This window comes from Calonectris borealis, chromosome 4 (assembly GCF_964195595.1).
Source record: "Calonectris borealis chromosome 4, bCalBor7.hap1.2, whole genome shotgun sequence".
In the NCBI taxonomy this organism is placed as follows: Eukaryota; Metazoa; Chordata; class Aves; order Procellariiformes; family Procellariidae; genus Calonectris; species Calonectris borealis.
In genome coordinates, this window is record NC_134315.1 from 41,986,497 (window position 1) to 42,008,655 (window position 22,159).

The following is a 22,159-nucleotide window of genomic DNA, read 5'->3' on the forward strand; positions in this document are numbered from 1 at the left end:
AGCAACCTCTGAAACAGCACGATCTCTGCAAGTACGGTTTACTGACTAAAATCCTCCAGCTCAATTGTTTTTATGCCTGAAGTAGCCACAGCTCATCATATTTGTAAGTTATCAACATACAAGTGCTACACTGACTGATTAAAAGGCACGGTTCAGGCCACTGATGCCTCCCTTCCACAGATCCCTCTTCAAAAGATTTCAGCTGATTACAGATCGCCATACTTCCATTTGTAGCACAAGCATTTAAGCTGTCGACAACTTATTTAGCTATTTGCAGAGATAAAATGGATATGCTACCTAGGTGCGTTAAGTCGGCTGTGTAAAAGAAACATTCTCCATCATGTGTTTAATAACATTAATAACAGAACTGGATGCTTTTGCACATATATTCACCTGGATTAATTTCGCTGATACAGTTATGTTAAAATGGAGGAAAACGGATGTTATACATTCAAAATCAGCATGCCAGCTGAATGCCATTCAAGAACTCCATGTAAAAGTTAGTGGAAAATAACAGTACCTTTTGCCTCAAAGGAGAAGGCACTATCTGATGCAGGTTGCACCGTGCCGCTGACCTGCGCCTTCAGAAGTTTAGCTCGGAAACTGTTTTGCCCTCCAATTAAAAAGACAGCCACAACATTTCAGACTTCCTTCAACAAAAGAAACAAAGCAAACACTGCAAAAACCCCCAAACCTTTTGCCTGCTTGTTTTGCCCACTTCCTCTAGTGTAGGCGAGTCATTTTTAGGAACAAAATGTTGAAGAGCATAAGAATGAAAGATAGTAAGTAATGTAACGTCATTTAAAAAAGCCAAACCTATTACAAAAGCCTGAATTGAACAACACATCTGTGAGCAATTTATAAGCATTTTTTTGATCTGTATTTAATACATTTTTAAAACATAAAACCAGAGGTCTAGACAGGCTTTTTGCTACATATCCAACTTAATCTCCTCAAATCTGTCAGCACGTTTTACTTTTTGAACTTGAAAAATCATGTGTTGCTAAATGTGCTATTTGCAAGCCATAAAAGCACTACATTTACACCTCTAGTAAGATCATACTTTTAGTTTTTTCCAGAGGCTTTATTTCACTTATTGGACAGTCCACAGACTGACTCATCAAGCGCATAAGCTCCAACAGGCTGCAGTAACTTGTATGCACAATCTTGTCTCTCGTCTTGCATTGAGAATTAGAGGTTTGAAACATATGCATTAATCAACTCTGGCAATTTTTCCAAGAAATTCCAACATGGTTCAGTTATTTAAGCAACAAAAATCAGGAGCCTCTGCTCTCATTTCCTTCTGATCCACAGGGAAGGAAGCGGGGAGGAGCCTTTCTTCAGTGGAGCAGCACTGACATCCAGTGGCTGGCAAACCAAATACCAAGTAACCCTAAATGCATTTTCCTTATGTTTGAAGCTGAATTTTACACTGGTTTCCCTGCAAATTTTAGGCACCAGACAAAGTGCCTTTTCAGGGCACAGTAGCCTGCAGGTCAGCTGTGGTGATATGCTGTGAACCAAGTTAGTAAACAAACTCACTTAAAAAAAATTATTTTGAATTCTTACTGGTACAGCTGAGAGGATGGCAGATTGCAGCAGATATGCAGGAATGAGAGGGTAGCATCCTTAAGCTAGTCTTGCCTCTAGACACTTCACGTCACTCTTCCTGACCTCTGTAAAGAGTTATTGTAGGGGGCAAGAAGAGGCAGGCGTGCACAGATCTGGGAAGGGCTGGCAACACCTTCCTGGCGCAGCGGCTGCAGGGAAGAACAGCTCCGTTTGCTTCCTTTCTTCAGGGAACTCATGGGTGAAAGGAAGCAACACCTTCAGATCAGTCCATGAATAAGAACTTCCCGTCCCCAAAACAGCATGGGTGTTACTGAGCAAAAACATGGACTGACTCATCACTAGAGCGAGAAGAAACCTTTCAAAAGATACAGCAGTGATCTAATGGAGAAACAGAGTGAGTAACATTTCTTCTATTAGCCTGCATACTTAAGATGTGAGTTAGTCCTACTCCCGCTCCACCCCTGGGAGGGAACAGCACTGTCGGAGGTCACGCCACACTAATGTCCCTGTCCCTCGATCACAAAGCTGTGCACCAGCCACAGCAGGAGAGGAGCCCTTTTATGGAAGACCCATCCGCACGAGAAGCTGGAGATCTAGGCTGGAGCGCTCCTTGGCTTGAGGAAATTTCTGCTCCTACAGCTTTGTACCCTATTCATTGGCTTGCTCTTACTGATGTCCCTTGGCCCCACAAAAGTGATCGTGGGTACATGCTCCACGGGCTGGATGACCCTACAGCCCTCCTGTTAGCAACCGCTGCAGTTGCAGATGTAGACTCGAATTTCCTCAGGCTAAAAAAAGCCCAGGCTAGAGGCTGCTTCTCCGGGAAGAGTAATCCAGCCACCAGGCAAAAACGCAAGAAGTGAACAAGGAGAGCACCTTGACGGCAATTTAAGGGTAAGCCCCAATCAGATAGATACTTACAGGGCAATTTGAGATCTTGAACCAACAGAAGTGCTTCTCATGTCATCCTGAATTCCTGACTTCCCTACCATACCAGCACCTAAGCTCCAGCAAAAAGTAAGAGATATTGTGGCTGCAACTGATTCTCTATCCTCATACTATCTTCCCCAGGTCAACTATCTAACTAGCACCTGCGCTTACCAAAGGCACATCAGTCCCCTCTCTGGATTTTAAAGCACTGTACTCGTGTGCTCAGACCGAAACGCAGCAGCACAGGTTTCTCCGAGAGAGCAGGCAGCTGCCATCGCACTCCTGTAACCGCTCCAGCGGCCAACTCCCAAGAAGCTTGAGTCAGCTGTTCCAAGCTGAGCCCTGAATCAGTACAGAGCCGAAGGTCTCAATTTATCCTGAAATTGTAATTGACATTAAAAAATGGAATCTCTCTTCTCCATTAATATAAAACTGTTCACAATTTTAAGTTGTATTTTATTTCATGTTTAAAGTGGTATGAGATTCATAGTGATATCAATTACCACCTACTGATAATTGCTTTATAGTGCATGCAATTTCTTACTCTGAGGGGCTCTAGCACCAGCAGAGCCTAAAAATAAGTTAGGACCTCTGTTTTGTTCTGAGTTAGGACCTCTGCAGCTTCCCTTTCTAGTAAGCCCTGTTCTTATCTTACAAGGACACAGCCGTCCAGCAGACAGCACACTGTCTATTTAGTTTAATACCGAATTCCGGGCTGCTTGTTATTTTAAATCATCAATTTATTATGACTACTGCAGTAAACTGCATCTACCCCCTAAGAAGAAGGATGAGAGTTTCTTTCACAAAACACCTTTGGCAGTTTGCTCATCTACACGGTTGACACCACCAAGGTCCTGGCTGAGACCAGCTGCTTGATGGCCTGCAAGTCAGAGGGATCACTGCCTAAGTCTAGAGAAGACAGAAACAGATTACAGAACGGGGCATTTTGTTAAGATATGACTAAGTAAATCTAATGTTAATACTGTATTTGTTACCTATCCTTACAGGAGATTTTTATGCAGCATCGACATTAATATAAAATTAGTCAACTGACAAAACAGGGGTTCTGGAAGAGAAGTGAACAGACAACCCAAGAAGGACAGTTTGCTCAGCTGAGTATTTTTTTTTTCCCCTTCAGCAGACAGCAGCAAAACCTCTACTAGACACTACCCGATAGCTTAAACCTATGCTGAAACAGTATCTTCTATTTTTACAATAGCTACAAGCTTTGCCTATTTGTGACTGACTTTTGTTATTAGTGCCCCTGGAAGCGCAAGCTACATCTCCTGTCATTCCAAAGTGCCACAATACCAATTCAGGGCAAGGTTTGTAGAGAGACCCAACATTAGGGCTAACAGGAAAATTAAAGGAATAAATTTTGCATTTTTTTTTCATCACGAGTCTTGCCCATAGTATCGTTTGCCCAACACTGAAAAAGTTGAAGCTATAAACACAATGGGGCAGGAGAGCTGGGGCAGCTGGGCGGCTAAAATAAACTCCCTTCCTCGGGGAAGGGGAAGCCACCTCACAGAGAGATGGAGCCACAGCCCTCTTCTTTCCTGCTCTGGTTTTAAAGCGGTGCAGTACCCGGCCCGCAGGTCTCCAGCCCCGCCGCGGCGCCGGGACAGAGGGAGCACCTCCGCAGGGAGGAGTCGGGGCGGGCGGGTCGCCCGGCAGCGGGGCAGGACGCGGCTGCGGGGCAGCTGCGCGGGGGCCCGTTGTGGCCGTGCCCTCCCCCGGGAGCGGCCGGCGAGGCGTCCTCGGAGGACACCGGCGGGCGAGGGGCTGCAACGCGCGGCGCGGGGCAGTTCTCGGCATTTCTCCATGGAGGCGGGCGCTAGTTGAGGAAGTTATGGCTTGATGCATTTGCTTAGGGACAGCTCAGAAGAGAATGGAAGAAGAGAAGAATTCTGGATTTATCAAACACTGGCAAGCTTTACCTAATATAATAAACAAAAGGCTAGAAAGAAGCTTGGGGCAGTGGGCTCAGTCCCACGGAAATACTTCATTTCCACCATGCCTCGCTCATCAGATACTAACCCTTGAAGTTCCCGCCCATGCTCAGTTGGGCCGAATTATAACTTACATCATGCCAGTTTATTTACATGCTCTACCACAGTAAGTTCTGGTTAACAGGAACAAGACAGAGCATAAGAAGTTAATTTAATTTTTCAGTTTCACATCCAGATTACAACTCATTTGACAGAACGCTTCCTCCATTTGCCCCAAAATTTCTGTGATGCAAGACGGCACCTGGAGGGTTACACAAGCAGCTGCAGGAAACCTCTCAGACTCTTCTCTGCCCCCTCCTCCAAAGTCAAGGTTTAAGGCAGAATTTAAGTATACTCCAGGCGCTGCGCTATACATTTTTGTTGAGTGAGAGGTTCTGTTCAGAGCTTGGTCTTCTCATTTCAGATGCACACACAGGTAAGTAAATCCAACTAGAGACAACACATCCGGTGCCTCTGTCAACTTCTTTGTACTCTTTGGGTGAACTATTTCTCTGTTGAAACTTAAAATTTGAAACGCTAGCAGCCAACACTAAAGAGACACAAAATCCATCTTCATTGTAGTTTTCACTACTGGGACTTGAAACGTTAACAGAAAGTGCTTGGTTTTGCTTTTAAGGCCAATGCCTGGAATTCAAATCTTTCCTGACCACAAGGAGATGCTCTGACAATATACGGCTAATTACCTTTTAAACGCGTTTTTTTCCTCCAGGAGTCTTGCCAGCAGTAAGGCAGCTGATAACCTGCAGTGGAAAGCCAGCCTTCCTGATTTAGTATGACCACTATAATTCACCTGATTCTCAACCCTAGCTCTCACTGAGGAGCACAAAGATTTATGTGTGTACTATAAAATTAGTTTTCTTGGTTACAGAACAGTTCCAGTGTACTATGTGGCACTTGAATAAAAGATTTTCCCAAGGTACCAAGAAACCAAGTCCCTAATGTTCCATTTCCAATGACACAGATACCAACAATAATTACTGAAATCTTTTTTCGTATAACAGTATCAAATATATAATTTGCACAGTGCTATAATTAAGGAACTAATTACATTCCTGAAGAAAGCAGGCTCCACTCCAGAGCTTTTCTATTCAACCTCCTTAGCTACGACAAGATTGACTGGACAACTACCTACTTACTGTAAGAGAACATATTAAATTCATATTATTTGCCCAGAGTAAAAAGACCATCCATTTCTAATGAGCAGCCAAGATTCATCTGCCTTATTTCATAGCCTGAGTAATTGCTTATAACTAAAGATTTCCGTATTTTTTCGACTGAAGTCCAGCACCAAAAATTTTCTATACAGTTTGATATTTTTAATAGCACTTGGACCAACCAAAGGGTCCAAGCTGTCACCATCAAACTATGATAGGAAAAATATCTTTACTAACAGCTCTGCTTTACTAACACACAGCTCTGCATGTGTGTATTCTTAAGTCAGAAGTCTATATTTTTGGCAAGAATTCCCTCCTCTGCCTGTACTAAAAATAATAAAAAAATAAAACAAACGCCCTTCAAAACTACATGTATGATTTTTAAAACCAAGCCAGTTCTCATTCCCTTTTGATTTGTTTTATAAAATGTCATGAGCTGCAAAAACAGTTGTCCAAAAATACATTTCTGTACAGAAGACACATTGTGCTCAAGCAAGGAAGAGTTACTTTTTCAGGTTTTTCAACAAAAGCTTATTGCCAGCTGTTCTGTTTGAAGTAAAAAGGTGACCCATTGGCAACTGATCCAATTATTCAAGTACGAATTTCTATGGCCCAGGAGGCATGCCCTGTAACAGCAATAACACCATTAAAAAGGAAAAGTCAAACTGGATAATCCACGGAAAGAAAAAACACTTAAAAATATTTATTTTGCTGTGATCAGACTGACAGATGTGTGTGGGTGATGCAGCTGAAATTCTGGCTCACACTGGTGAGCAGACAGCAGTTATCTATTGTTATATTGAAAAAAGAAAATCCAGTAAGAGATTAATTTGTCTCATGCCATAAACATTCACAAAGAGCCATAATGCTTCCTCTCCCAGTCAAACTACTCAGGATAAAATTCCTGCAACATTTGTCAAAAGAAGCTGTCAGAAAAAATTTAGCTTAAATAGAGTCATAAGACTAAAACCCTCTGGGTCAGTAGGAATAATTTGTAAGCAAGTCTTCCATGGGCTGGATAACAACAGCATATCAAGCCTGAGCAAAGCACGTTGAGCACCGATCCTTTCCTACAGCCAACGCCGTTAATTATCCTGGCATGAAATCTGATCAACAGTATGAACATCCCCGGCTTAAGGGCTCTACAGTAATGTCAGTTAGTTAATAGGACAGATAGGGAGTTTCACAGAGTATCACTTACAATATACTTTAAGAGAATCCTTCTTGCCTTAAATCGCAACCCAAAGTGCAATAAGAATGACCCAAACCCAGCAAAATATACCAATGGAAACAGCAGATACGGATGGGGGTGTTCTACTGTGAAAATGAGCTTCATAAAGGAAAAACCTGCATTGCTTCTCAGTGTTTTTGAGATAAAAGAAACTACAAAGAGACTACTGCAACTACTATATTGTAGGTACGTGTTTGCTTTTTTTTAGAAATAATGACTGCAGATTCTTTGGAACAACTTGCATTGCGTTGGTCTTGTATAACCAGGTGCAGCTCTTGAAATGAACCATACACCAGCCAGCCTCTCCTCAGAGCTCCACGCTCATAGTCATCAGTGGTTTTGTCCACCAGGCAGTTTTCTCTCCCTTTTTGACTCTTTCATAAAGAAACCATTATTTAAATGTTTCCTAACATCTGCCATGAGAAGCTCATGGTTTCAGGTGTTACAACTTTGCCAAAAAGGGCCCAGGAATGGCTTCTTTGAGAACAACCTCCCCAAAACACAGGAACAGCCCATTCTCATGTGCAGTAAGTCAAAGAGACATGGCAGAAAGCCATGTCCTGGCTGCACCGGGAACTCCTGATGGAGCTCCAATGCAGAAAGGAAGAGTAGGGAAGGTAGATGCATGGACTGAGCACCCAGGCAGAGTACAGAAATACTGCCTGAGCATGTGCAGAGAGAATGAAAGGCAAGCTCCAGTGGAGTTGAAATCCATGAGATGGGAAGGGCAATGAGAAGGGATTACAGGCAAAAGGAAGACTAAAGAAAACACCAGTTTACTACTAAATGAGATGCAACTTAGTGTCAAAGAACACAGAAAAGACTGAGAAACTCAAGACCTGATTTCCCTCAGTCTCTACTGGCAAGGTTTGCTGTCACACCTCCCAGGTCCCTGCGTCTAGTGGTAAAGTCTGCAGAAGTGAAGGAATATCCACCACAGAGGAAGGGGTGGGTGAGGGACCACTTCACTGGACATACCACAGCAAAGGGGATAAACACAGCGCAAGTGTTTGGGGACTGGATGAGCTGCACTGGAGGGCACTGAGGGAGCTTGTGATGTCATTGTGAGGTCACGCTCTATCATTTTTACAAGGTTTTGGTGCTTCACAGCGGTTCCTGAGAATTGGCAAAGACAAATGCCATGCTCACCTTCGGGAAGGAGGATCCAGGGAACTACGGGCAGCCAGACTAATCTCAGCCCCTGGAAAGATGACAGAGTATGTGCTGCTGGAAGCCATTGCCAAGAGCACGAAGGAGAAGGTGATTGGGAAAAGCCAATGTGGTTTTACCAAGGGCACATTCATCATCCTGACTGTGAAAAAGCTTCCAACTCCAAATTAGTATCTTCTCCCCCAACAAACCAGCTATTAACAAGAGCCACTGGGAATAAAAAGCATAAGGCTACGTCCTGCAAGGATCCATTTAGACTAATGACCTAAAAAGCACAATGCAGTTTGACTCTTCCTCGTCAGAAGGCGGCCAACACACAGTGACAACATTCAACACTGGGATTTGTACTGATTTTTTTTTTAAACATCCTGAGATTATTATACAACACTTTCTGCTTAGACAGTCATGCAGCAGAATGAATGTCTTCCATGAGAACCTAAGAAAGAACACTTTTCATTGATTTGATATGTCAGTTAACCACAGACTTCATGCAATTGGACTTCTCAGAGTGATAATCACTTCACTTAGGTCTCTATTTTAAACCTATTGAAATGGAGGACTGATTTTGCAGCAGGTCTCTTCAGTTAGGCTTTTACCCACAGCTCCAAATGCCACAGCCCCTTTGGGCAGCACCATGCCTGCTCTGCCATGCCTATCTTTAGCTACACCATGGAAAGTAATAAAACAGATTGGAAGAAGCACAACAGAGGCCTGGCCCAAGGGCTCACTCAGCATCTCATACCCTCTGTCATGAGGCTGAGAGGACACGGACAATTTATTTCTTTATTTTTTCCAGATGGAAAGAGGGAGAGAATAGCCAGATTTACCAAATTTCCAGGCAATGGCAAAAAAAAGCAGCAGAGCTTCAGTGCCTGGATGAGAAACTGCTGTAGAGCAGCGTGTTTTGAACTCATTAGTACCTGGTGAAATTTTTGGAATTGATTAGCTTTATCCAGGAAGGACTGCCTTCCCTAAAATAAACCAGAACCAGACTACTAAATCGTAAATGTGCCAGGGATCTTCTAGCCTGAAGACAGGGGAAGCCGTCGATACAACCGGGCAGAAGCACCGGCCGCCCAGGCAGGACTCAGACAGCGCCTGCGACGCGTACGGAGGCACCGGGGCACCTGCGAGGACGGAAGACACAGGCAGGAGACTCCCACCGCCCCAGGGGACACGGCAAACAGAAACCATGCTCCAGGGACTACCGTTTCCAGGGGCAGCACGTCAGAGAACCCACAAGGGAAGCGGCACGTTTCGAGCCCTCCGGGCAGGCGGAGCCCAGCTGAAGCCACCCCCGCGTAGGAGCCACGCGCCGACTGCAGCCACCGCGCACGAAGTTCTAATGCGGAAAGAGAGGTGTCCTGGTAACACCTCCTTTTGAAAAGGGGAACTATAAAGAACCAAGCAGGCTTCTTGAAAAGGTAAACTAAGGGTAAAATGCTTTCGGGTAGCATGGAACTTTTTCAAAGACACCATATTAGAAGCTGAGAGTGTTTATCATTAATCATAAAAAAAGCCTAGACAGGAACTGGGAAAGCCAGCATGATTAAAAAACAGACGCTGTTTGCAGTAAGACAGACATTCTTTAAATACACAGGATGGTGTCCAAACAAGGAAACCAGAAAGAAGCACTAATTCAGGCAAACTGAATGTAAATAAGAAGATAGAATTTAAAAAAAAAAAAAGTTTGAGAAATAGCTTACTGAAGTATAAAAGCTGCTATTGAAATTTTTTTTTCAAACACCACAAGCAGGATGCCTGCCAGAAAGTCTGTTGGGCTGGTAGATGATCGAATTGAAAAGAGACCACTTCAGAAGCAGGAAAGCTAAATTAAGTATTTCCGTTGGACTCTTAGCAATGACCAACGCCAGACACCCAGGGAAGAGAACAAAAACAGGGCAAGCACACAGTGATACTACCCACGATATGCTCCTATCTTCAGCTACCGAAAGCTTAGGGACTTCGTAATTCAGAGATAACAGATACCTGCATGATAGCTGCTTCTGGATTTTTCTGCCATGAATAGCCTAATTGCTTTTTAAATTTTTTTAATAAACCCAGTATTCCAAAAGAATGCAACATAAATTGACAAACTATTGTGGTGTATAACTATTACTGACACCAGCCTTGTTATCAAACAAACAGAAGGAGGAAAACACGACACCAATTTTTATAAAAGGGCCCTGGGGAGCTAAAGAATTGCAGACCACTAAGTCTGACTTCTGTGTTGAAAAGAAGCTAGTAATAAATAACAAAATAACAAGCCATAGACACAGCTTTTGTGGAAGAAAGCCATGCTGCAGAAACATATTACAATCTTTTGAAGAAATCAAAAACTATGTGGAGATGGGTGAGCCTATTAATGGAGTAACTGAATTTCCAAAGCCTTTGATGAGGTTCTTTGCTTTCTTTAAAAGCAGAGTTCTTCAAAGTCTGGCCGGGTAAGATGGAAGATCTCTTAGATTAGTAACTGCTAAAGTGTAAAAACTGCCTATTCATTCCAATTTTTTAAGGGAGTTTATGACTGTAGCAGCATAATTGTCTGTGCTGGTATCCAAGTTGTCCACCTCCTCTTCCAGGTCATTACTGAACAATAAAAAAAGTTCTTGGTAGTTGCAATGAAAATTACTATATACAGCTGCAGAATAATTCAAGGACACTACCAAGGAAATGAGCTGGCAGGAGAGCTCTTTGCAAGTGCAAATGAATGTATATGGAGTGTTAGACAACTCTTAGTGTGTGTACTCATGATAGACCCTAAACTTGGCATTACCACTCAAAAAAACCAAACCTTGGAGTCAAACATGGATAGCTCTTTGAGCATTTTAGTTCAGAGTTAATGAAAGGGCAAACAGAATGGTAGAAATAATAAGGAAGGAATATGAAATGTTTATATAGTAGCTTGATGTAGATATCTCCGATATTCCCATATATCGGAGAATATATGCAGAGAATATATGCGGCAGAGTAACAGAGGTACATGACAGTATCCGGGATAAGAGGTTAAACAAACACTGTGTTCTTCAGCCTGGAAAAAGTCACTGACTCAGGATGTCATTAATTCCAAGAGTATAAATGCATTTAAAAGACAAGTCTGTGCACAGAAAAAGGTCCATGAAGCATGACAATCCTGTTGCAATTTTTGGCTCAAGTGTCCCAGCCCACTGGTTGCCAGGGTGAAACTTAGTCCATTCTTGTATGTTTTTTCCCAAGTCTATGTTATTGGCCAGAGCTACAGACAAGACTGTCAAGAAAAAGGATCTCTGGTCAGACCCAATATAGCTGTATTTAATTTATTTTAAAATACTCTGGACAAGTGGCTCATTATGCTGGAAAAACAACTCAGTTCTTGTTCTCCCTAGCAGCAATTCTCTTCAGTTACTTTTTTTTTTTTTTGAGAGGACACACCTTGTTACCTGACAGCATTCATTTTCAAACCTAGGTCCATTTTTTATTTCCCTAGCATGGTGTGTTTATCTTGAATCCAAGATCATCCAGAAACTTTATCACTCTATTTTTACTTTAGCTCTACCTCTGTGCAGATTCCTGATCACAAAAAAAAAAAAACCACCAGGGAGCAATCAAATTAATATTCTTCTTCCCTAAAGCTAACGTTAGTTTTATCGCAGGTCTGCTAGGAGGCAGGGACCTCAATATGAATTCAATATAAATGACTGCTTTTAAAAGTAAAAGGTTGCCATCTATCAGGATAATAACAAAAGATTCAAAAATGGTAAAAATCACCAAGTTTTAAGAAAAAGTTTTCCTTCAGCAACTGTACAGAGGTTTTGGACGGGGCCTGCTGAGCCTGCTGCTCTTCTTCTTTGCAACTAGAAATAAAGTGGAAAACAGGTATTGCTGCACCTAAACCCAGTTTATGGCTCTCCTGGCCCTCCTACAGAGTGCAGAAAGGCTGCAGGGAGATGATGCCATCTTTGAAATCTTGTAGACTGACTTTTACGTATCCCCATACATTCTTTATTTTGTTTAACCAAATCTATGACTTGCTGCATGCCAACAGAAGTGCTTGGCTTCAACCTTGAAACAGATTGGTTAAAATCCATGAGGCAAGAGCACGCAGTACTGGCGAAACAGAAATATTCTGATTACCTGACAAACAACTTCAACATGCCATCCAACGCTATTCCTCTCTACAGGGCGCAGCAAGAGTAAAGGCTTTTTATGGCAGCTGAGACTGCCCAGAATCACCAGCAAAGTTCCTACTGAATCAATAATGGCAGCTGGCAAATCACCTTGGCAACATGTCCAACTCCGAAGTCAAATCTAAACATAGCGGGATTGAATCCCCCTTGACTGGCATTTCTTCCCTCTTCCCCCTCCAGCAGGGACAAGCACTGAGGCTACTCAGCGCTGACTTTTAAGCTGAGGGAGGCAGTTCTTGCAGCACTACTTCACTCCTGCTAGCCTGGGAAAGCATTTGGCATCCTCCACTGAACAAACCTGACTGCTTAGGGTGATGCTTAAAAATTTTGATGCTTAAAGGAGGAGAAGCCTGAGGTGAGGTCTACCTGGATTTGAATGTCTCTGAACGCATAACCCGGTCTTTGCCTGAAAGATCTTCCTCAACTAGCAATGCCAAGATACCACTAACCAAAAAAAGATGATTATACTGCTCTTCGGTAGGATTAAACTGAATGTTGATCAGTCTTATCAACCAAAATGGCTTCTGGACTTACTAAACAGATCAGTGGGAGGAAAACAAACAGTGCATCCAACAGGCAATCTGCTACCTTTTGCTACATTTCTCGCCAGGATCGGGGGATGCGCAGGACAGCACGTTGATACCTGCAAGCATACAGCAATATCAGCCCATCTTACATTGCTTCCCCTCTCTTCTGCCGTTCCCAGGAGACACACAGAAGCTATAAGCCTTTAACCTATTTAGGGCAATTGCAAGCATCCCAAGTATTCAACACAAAATATTTGATAGGTATCTTTGACAACTTTGTTTCGCATTATTTTTCATGCTGTTTTGTTTGCTTGCTTAGAATATTAAATAATAAAACCTAACTTGGATTTGAGCTGCTGGCTTTGACCTCCATGGAAGACTTATCTACAGGTGTGCTTGGAGGAAACTGCTTCTCAAATTCATCTTCTCGGCTCTGATCGGTCACATGGCTGTCCCTCTTATTCCTCAGAGTATAGGAAGTATTTAATTCTTCTTTGGGAATTTCTATTTATTAGTCTCCTTCAGAACAGAAGTAAAGACAAACTCTGAGATTATGCCAAAAATACTTCAGGAAGCCACAGGTGTGGAACTACCTGGCAGATACATATGCTCTCTGACGCCCTCCACCCTGGCGAAGACCGGAGGGGAGGGAGCGCTTGAGCTCTGCTGCCAAAGGCAGGGTTACCAGACCTGGCCTGGGCAGAGGCAGCCTGGTCCCACCCTCCCACCACACGCTGCCATCTCCGCTCTGCTGTCCTTGCGGAGCCAGAGCGAGGAGGGGAGCGCGCCTCCGCCTCCCTCCTCCCCCTCTCCCCAGGGAAGGCAGGGCCAAAGCCAGCGCTGCTAACACCAGCTCCTGGCATCAGCTCCCCTCCGCTCAGGTAATCACAGCGCCCGGCCGGGGACCATTTTTCTCTGGGAGGGTCCGTAGTCCTGCTGCCTCCTGGAAAAGGGGCCCCAGGGGCTGCACGAGCCTCGGCAGAAGCAGCAGTACCCAGGGAATAACCTCCTAGAAGAAACCTGTAGTGAGTCACCCGAGGAGGGCGGCAGGCAGGAAGGGAAAGGCTGTGCTCTGTGCACTTCATTCGCCTTCAGCGAGTACACACCAGTAGTAAACCCAAGCAGCCGAGCATGCGGAGGCGTGAGTCAGACTCGCAGCTGGCCAGTGCTCTCCTACCTTGCCAAATGGAAAAACACCCGCTAGAAAAGGCCACAGCAGAGCCTCCGTGACCGGCCGGGCTTGGCACGGTCCAATCCAGGGATCGGCATAGCTCCGTTGCTAGGGATGAGGGGGACGTGAAAGCAGGCAAGTACCTCATTTCATATCTAAATTCATAGACCCTCCCCTCCAAATCCAAAACCCTCCCCAAAACCCAACCAAACAAAAAAACCCTACCAATCAATCCGTTTGCTCAGAGACCTCTCCTTAGCCGATATTTAACAAGGAAAATTATATCAAATGCAGATTAGCCTGACAGCACATTTGGCTCCAGCATATACCAAAGATCAGAAGAGACTGTGTAAACTGGTTAGTAATCATTGAGCAAATGCTAATAACTCCGCAGAATTTCCCCACACCAAAGTAGAGACCCTCCCAGCAAGTAAAAAAATGTTTTTTTCTAAGATTGCTTCCTTCTTTATGACAAATGCAGCGAGAAACTCTTAGAAGACTACTCTTCTATCAGCTCCAAACCCCAAACACCACTATGGCAGATCTATACTTCTGTTAATGCAGGTAATTAAGCGGAGTTGTTTAAAGGCAGCAATATTTCTTTGTTTCTGTTCTTTTTTTTTTTTTTTTTTTAATTTTTTAAAGCATTGGAGTGAAACCAAAACTGAATAAACTAACTGTCATGCAGGAACTTCTGCATGCCACAACAAAGAAAAAGCATTCTTTCTTAAAAACAAATCTTAAGAAGTTATGGATTAAGAAAAGAAGATATGACCACGAAGACTGTGGCTGGACCTGGAATATGCAAACACATGCAATTAGACACTAGAACGAATGACTTCAGAGATAAATCAATATAGATTAAGTATTCATGAAAGGAATAATTGCAACAGCATTAAGAATAATATATGGAAACATCTGGTATAGTACAGCACTCTTGCCTGTCAGGACAAGAAGCCTTTAGTATTTGGCCTAATTAATAATATTATTTTAAGCATCGATTAAGATATACGGAGAGAAAATAATTAAATCCTGTAAAAACAGAACTAAAAGAAAAAAAAAAAAGGTTGCTTACTCTTCTTGACGCAAGTCATTAACGCTCCGATCTAGTGAGATCATATCACTTGCCACCATATTAAACCCAAACTCTTTAATGCTGGCTTGAATGGATTCTTTGTAATCTGGTCCTAAAACATATGGCTTCGCCTCCTCTCCAGGGCCACCAACAACTCCGTGAGACTCAGGCTCTTTGGGTTCAAAATTACCAAGGACTCCAGGTCGTAAAACAGGATCTCGGTATACAAATGTCTGAGGCTTAAATGTGAGATACTGCCTCTGGATGATGTTTTGCTGTTTGTTATCACCACCACCATGATGATTTAGTTCATTTTTGGCCTTATTTTTCCTTCGAATGGATTCCAAGTCCACTTCCACACCTTCAACATGAGGCCAAGGTACCACAGGTTTGAACTTCTCGTTTCCTAGTCCATGGTCTCCTTTGTTTGGCATAGGTCTGTTGGCTTCCTTGTCATCCTATATACACACACAGAGAAACAGCAGGAGATCATATAAATTTCTGACCCTCTATTTATTTAAATCCAGCACCTTAACACACTGAGAGTTGATACTGCATATACGTTAAGCAAGAAGGGAGAAGGCTCTGTTAAGGGGCAGAATGAACATGTTTTACTAAAGCAACCAGCTGCTGGAGAACATCACCAGCTGGTGTCCACACTTACCTTGGTGAGTAGGTCCTGGAAATGGAGCAATGCCCAAAGCTTTCCCAAAGACCAAATACCCACACAGGACACGTTAACCTGAACACAGTTCAGGCTGCACGCCAAACCAATGTGCAGGGAGCACCGACAGAGCATTTTAGGAAGGAGAGGGTGGTACAGAGGCAGACAACGCTGCAATGCGGAGCATGGCGTCCTGGGGGCCACTCTTGGACAGCATGTTTCTGCAGCTACGCATACAGCTGCTGAGACCTCCGCAGGGTCTCAGTGGTTGCTAGATACAGCCTGGACACGCTCCTGCGCTGGGAAAGAGTGCCACGACTACGTGTGATCTGGCATGCACCTGAGCGGCAGCCTCAAGCCACATTTAATCCCTACCCTTCACCCCCCCGACTCGCTCCCACCAAGCACTACTGCAACCGCAGCACTGTTTTGAGAGCTGTGGGGTAAGCTGAAGGCACCGGTGACAGCAGGCAAAACCAAGAGGCAGCCCTGATCTGCTGCACGGCCACAGAGACTGACCCACCTCGGGAAGCAGTGCTGGGGCTGGAGAGAGCTGCCTCAGCCACTGGCACCGATACCTCCTGCATCCTCGTTTAAAACAACTTTACCATTTTACAGCACTCCTCCCTACCTCCCCACCAAAAGATCTCTGAGAAGAAAGGGTGGGATTTCGAAAACTGCTTGGCATGTTCAGTGATCAGCGAAGTTGGTGGGGTTAGAACAACGGTGGGTGATTTTAAAAGAAACCAGACAGAAAGACTCTGAAGTGTCTGAGTGTGAAGTCTCCAGGGTGCAACAGCCCCACCCATGAACATTCACCAAAACATGCAGTCACTGCTTTTTCCAATACTACTGTCCAAGAGGACAACAGGGAAACATTGCTGAAAGTTCAGATTTCCTGCTAAAATTATCTATTTGTAAAAGGAATAGATGTTCTCTACAGATGTCAGTGTGATCTAACAACGCGCACATTTTAGCAACGTCTCACTATCTATTCACAAATACAGAATCAAACAAAAAATTGAGATCAGAAGGATGTCACCTATTCAAACCTGCTGGAGGCAGGGATAGCTTCACAGTTAGATCAGGTTTCTTAGAGGCTCGTCCAGTCACACCCCGAAAACCTCCAGTTTCTCTGGACAACCTGTTCCAGTTGCTTGACCAGTCTCACAGATCAAGGTGTTTGTCTCACGGAAGGTATTTTTCCTCATACCTCAGTAGAAGTTTCTCATGTTGTATCTTGTGACAATTGCCTCTTGTCCTTTCAGAGTGCACCCCTCAGAAGATTTTATTTCCATTTTCGAGGTTATAGAGATGCAATCAGACTCCCCATTAGACTTTTCTCCAGCCAAACCAAGCTGAGCTCCTCTACCCTTTCCATGACTGCAGCCCTCTAACCTCCTTAGCAGCTCTTTGCTAGGTCCTCTCCACCTGTTAACATCTCTCCTGTGCTGGGCAGTGCAGGAGGAGAAACCAGACACAGTGCTCCAGATGCTACCTGTCGGGACACAAACCACATCCCTCTGCTTGGTGGCTAAGCTCTTCCTAGCGCAACCCATTATGCAGTTTGCCTTTGCTGCGGCAAGGGCACAATGCTGACTCATGTCCACGTTTAACTAAACCACACAATACTTCCTACTCCATTACAGTATTTTCCTCACATACCATTCTGCACAACAAAACTTCGGAAATTAAGAAAAACCCAATATAAAATATGTCTAGGTTAACACGGTAACAATGGGAGTCAGACTGGCACCGAGTTTATTCAAGAAACTTTCTGACCTTTCTGCTTGTTTTAGTTTAAACAGGGAAGATGTACAAAATGCAGAAGTGTTACATTATTCTGTTCTTCCATCACCATTTTTTGAGGAACTGAAAAGCCAGCGTGAGAAAGGGAAGGATAAGGGCACGTGAAAAAGCACATTCTGCAAGGAGGTAGGAGGCTGCCATGGATCTAAATAAAGCTCTGAGAGGACTTTGGAAAAGAGCATCATCTCCCACTTACCCCAGAAATCAAAAGGAAGGCTTTGCCACTTGACTGTCAGAACACTGCTGAGCACTCAGCTCTTACAAACTCGCATCCAGTCCCCACACTGAGTGTGGAGGCAGCTATAAAAGCCAACAAAATGGTAGGCATCATCAGGAAGGATGCTTAAAGAGAGTGTCATTTTGACTAGGTAAAATTTTGATGCATTCACATCCTCAGTAATATTTCGTTCTGGTCTCCGCATCTCAAAAGGACATTTTGGAGTTAGAGAAAGTACAGGGTTGGGCAACCAAAATGAAGGAGTTGATGGACAGGTGCCTTAAGACCAGAAAGGCTGGACCAGAAAGGCTGGTCTTTTGTCTTAAAGGCTGCAGTTTGGAGATGTGATGGCTGAAGGGTACACACCTGAAGTTTAGAAAATCATGAAGGTGATGGATAAATGGAGTGGAAAACCACTGGTTACCCTAAATACAAGAACTGGAAGCGCTTGACAAAATTGATAGGAGATCAACCAAAAAAATGCTCTTTGCACACTGATGTCCTGGAATATACTGCACAGGAGGCTGTGTGAACAAGGGATGAGACAACGTGATGGATGACAGGTCTGTAAGTGGACTGGAAAAGGACCGGGCAGGGAGGTACCTTCTAAAAACTCTAATTCAACAGTTGTGGACGCTGGAAGAGTCCAAAGGGAAGGGAGCACAGAAAGCAGCCAGGTTTACACGCTGCCACTCTCAGAAACCATCCTGGATCGCTAGTCTCAGTCAGGCCCTTCATCTGTATGAAATTAAACATCCTTTCACTCCACTTACTTCTCAAAGTAATTTATTTTGCTGTCATCAGAACTGACTTATCTTGTATTACATTTAGCCTCATTATAACTGTTATGCACAATTTGCATATAATTTGCTATTTCCTTCCAGACACTAAATATATTCCATTTTTGCAGGCCTGGGAAAATATTGCATAAAACAAGAAAATTGCACACAAACACACAGAGACACACTCACTCACTTCTTTCCTCCTTCGTCTCTGTATCTAGGACAAATATGAGGGAAGGCATTTGCTGTGGGTTAACCCCTGCAGGCAGCTCAGCACCACACAGCTGCTCACTCCTCCCTCGCCACCGCGGTCACAAATCTAAAATGCAGGATTACATGGGATGCTATGAAGAAAATTAACTCCATCTCAGCATTTTTTTTTTTTTAAAAAAAAAAAAAAGGAACTAACAGTGTTTAAGTGCATGGTGCAGTCTACAGCTCCTGGAGGTCATTAGTTTCTCCAGAGATAACTCAGACAAAGGTTTTCCAAATACTGTCTGGAAAAAAAGGAAAGTCAAACCACAAATCACAGAACTATTTTAGGGACATGGTGTAGTGGGCATGGTGGTGTTGGGCTGACGGTTGGACACGATGATCTTAGAGGTCTTTTCCAACCTGTATGATTCTATGATTCTATTTTAGTTATCATGTAAGCCACAGTTCCTTAGTTAGGAACTTCTAAAGCTTCTTCTCTTTTATGAATTCTGACTTCTCCTATTTTTTTGAAAATGATTTAATAACATATATAAAAAAATAATTTTTAATCAGTGTGCCTCACTGATTAAAAGTTTGGCTCAGCTAAAAATATAGCATCAAACTTCTAAAAGATTAATACAACAATGACAGTCAAACTGGAAGACATGCATGTTAAAAAAAAAAATCACAACAACCTTTCTTAAGTGGAGAGACAAGATAGTCTTAAAATTATTTGAAAAACTTTGGAAGAGACCAAATCAATGACAAGGCGAAGGGAGGTCTCGGAAGAAGTGAGCACGACATGCATCTGAACATTGCACTTCTAGGTTTTCCAAAAATGAGGTAAGAGAAGCAAAAATCTGCAAATTCTCTCACATCTGAAGACAAACAACAACAAAATCTCATTTCATCTTTATAAAGGACACACAGTAAGCTGCTTACATACAGTAATACAGGAAAATGTTTATTCCACAGATCATTGTTTTTTTCTATGAGCCTAGAACTCGGATTTCCTTCCAGCTTTTTCAGCTCCAGTTCAGTGCATGCTTCTTCATTTTTTAAATGTTCTTTTCACTCCTTAGGGGATTACATATGAGTCACTGCAACGGGTGTTTCGGAAACAGTGAGATGATATCAATACAGTCAATCCCCGACTTGTTTAAAAAAAGGAGGTATCTGATGTAATTTTTTTTGCAAATTAGGTTCTTCCTTTTTGCGAAAGAAAGGAATGCAATTAAAGATATAAGGAACATAACTACCATTTGGAAACATGTTTCTAAATTAGACAAAATAAAAGAAAAAAACCTGGGAGAGGCCTCCATAGGGCCACAAGATTGGTCAACTGGCACGAGGGTTGGAGTTGTAGCTGGCAATAAAACTGAAAATGTCAAAGTTGCATAATCTGCTTTTCTTCAGTCAACCAGTTCAAGACTGGCAACTCCCTAAAACTCCCTATGAAATAGTGTCTCAAGTACAAACTGATGTTAGAAAAGCAGATTTGCTTCATTTCTAAAATGGAAGAGTATCATACTTGAGAAAGTTTGCAAATTCAAAGCAACGTCTATAAAAAGCAATTTGCTCATCTAGACAAAACAATCAGTGATGCACAAAAAATGAAAAGGGGAATAATTAAGTAGAATCCAGTCGTATTCTCATTACCCAAGGATGCAAAAGGAAATTAAAAAAACCTTACACACTCAGAAGATACATGTTCATGCCCAGCTGATTAAAGACAGATACCAAGCGTTGCAATATTATGGTGTTCCTCATGAAAAACTATAAAAACTGATACAGTTTAGTATTTTAGTAACCTAGGAGGCCGATCCCTATGTAGTTCTATTTTCTCCAATCTAGCTTTTACCTTTCTTAACTCTTGGCTGCATCTACACCACTGCACTTACCATTAAAGGCAAATACAACATATGTTCTTCTACCATAAAGAAGGGTTCAAGGACTTTTAACTGAGGATGAATCGACAGCTCTCAGAGCTCCCCTGATGCAAGTTCCTCTTCTATGCAAAAAAGAAGCATTTTGAATAGAGCCTCTGTCACAGATACTCTGACGGAGACCACACACCTATCAGTTTAGCAAGGATTTCAACATATTTAAAGTATTTTGCTTTGTCTGCCTCAACCTAATGCAGCCACGCTCCTAGTTTATTGGAGGAAAAAAGCTACTCGAGAGAAATAATATAGAGCTTAGCATTTTCAATTATTTGAGTAAATAGGAGGGGGTTGTTTTAATTTATTCAGTTACCTTCTTAAAAAAAAACAAAACCCCAAAGAAAAATTACTAAAAGCTGGATTCACAGATTTCCTTATTGACTAGACTCATGCTGGGAAGATAATAAAATAATGCCTGTTCTCAGCCAAGCTTCTAGCGCGATTCCACTCTACCAGCTAATAAGAGAGAGGAAAAAAACCCAACATGTAGTATATTTTGGTTTGATTTGAATCATTACATGTGGGTCTTAATTACCAGGTAACAGTTCAGGGCATAGATGGAAAAAATAAAGTGCCACACTGAATTACTCAGTCCTACAACTATTTTTGTACTACGTGATAGAAAAAGACTCCACAATACTCTTATGACCAAAAAACTGGAAGACTCTTCAGTGTACAGGATCAAAAAGAGACAAAAGGGAAAATCAACACATCCAACAACGGATTTCTGAATAGATTTCACTCTAGGTACCCATTAACTTCAGAATAAATAAAATAAGTAACGATTCCCACAACACACTTGGCTGACTGTCAGAGGGGCCCCGTAAGATTGCACTCCCCTTCCACTTCCACCACCCGGGGTAACCTCCACCTGAGCAATCAGAAGTTCTAGCTACTGCACGACCAGCTGCAGAGGGGAAAGAAAAACCAAAAGCACACACAAATGGAAAAACACAGCTTCTCAAACAAGGGTAAAGAGTTATGGCACAACTGCTGTCACTTCAGAAAATAAATAAATAAATAATAAAAAAGCCCTTTGTCATCATTACAATTTTTTGCACAAAGAGGTCTGTTTTAAGCTCCACATGCAGCACTGCCTTCAAGTCATATTTTGCAAAGCCTTACACCAAACAGTTTCATCACAAGGCAACCGCGTTGACTCAACGTGGCAGAAGTTGGACCAGGAGAATCCTTTTGTCGGATATGAGCACTGGCATTCAAGCCACCTGGCTCGAAAGGGGCACTTGCTGTCACAGTGCCTGGGCAAAACTGTCTCTCTCTTGCTCTGGCTTCTTCTCTCAGTGTATTTCAGAGGCGCTCCAAAGGTGATGGAGTGCATACTTACGTGCTCAGTAGCTCCTGCAGTGGCTTTTAAAACTTGTGTAAACTTAGAACAGAGCATTTATGGGAACTGTAGAAACACAGAGAGAAATACAATTTCACACTAAATTATAGAAAACTTTTGAAGTTTAAAAATACGTGTTTGTAAAATTAACAGATTGTGAAATCACATGCATGCTTTGTGCACCCCAAGTGAAAAA

At 42.8% G+C, this 22,159-nt stretch overlaps 1 protein-coding gene across 2 annotated transcripts in view; it reads right to left on the minus strand.

The window, feature by feature from the left end:
• GALNT7 (polypeptide N-acetylgalactosaminyltransferase 7) overlaps positions 1–22,159 on the minus strand; it is a 75,077-nt gene that overhangs the window by 27,635 nt on the left and 25,283 nt on the right. For both annotated transcript variants that reach the window (XM_075149327.1, XM_075149328.1), the window contains exon 2: positions 15,009–15,466. In XM_075149327.1, the coding sequence (XP_075005428.1) occupies positions 15,009–15,466 (458 nt within the window). The remainder of the gene's footprint in view (positions 1–15,008; positions 15,467–22,159) is intronic.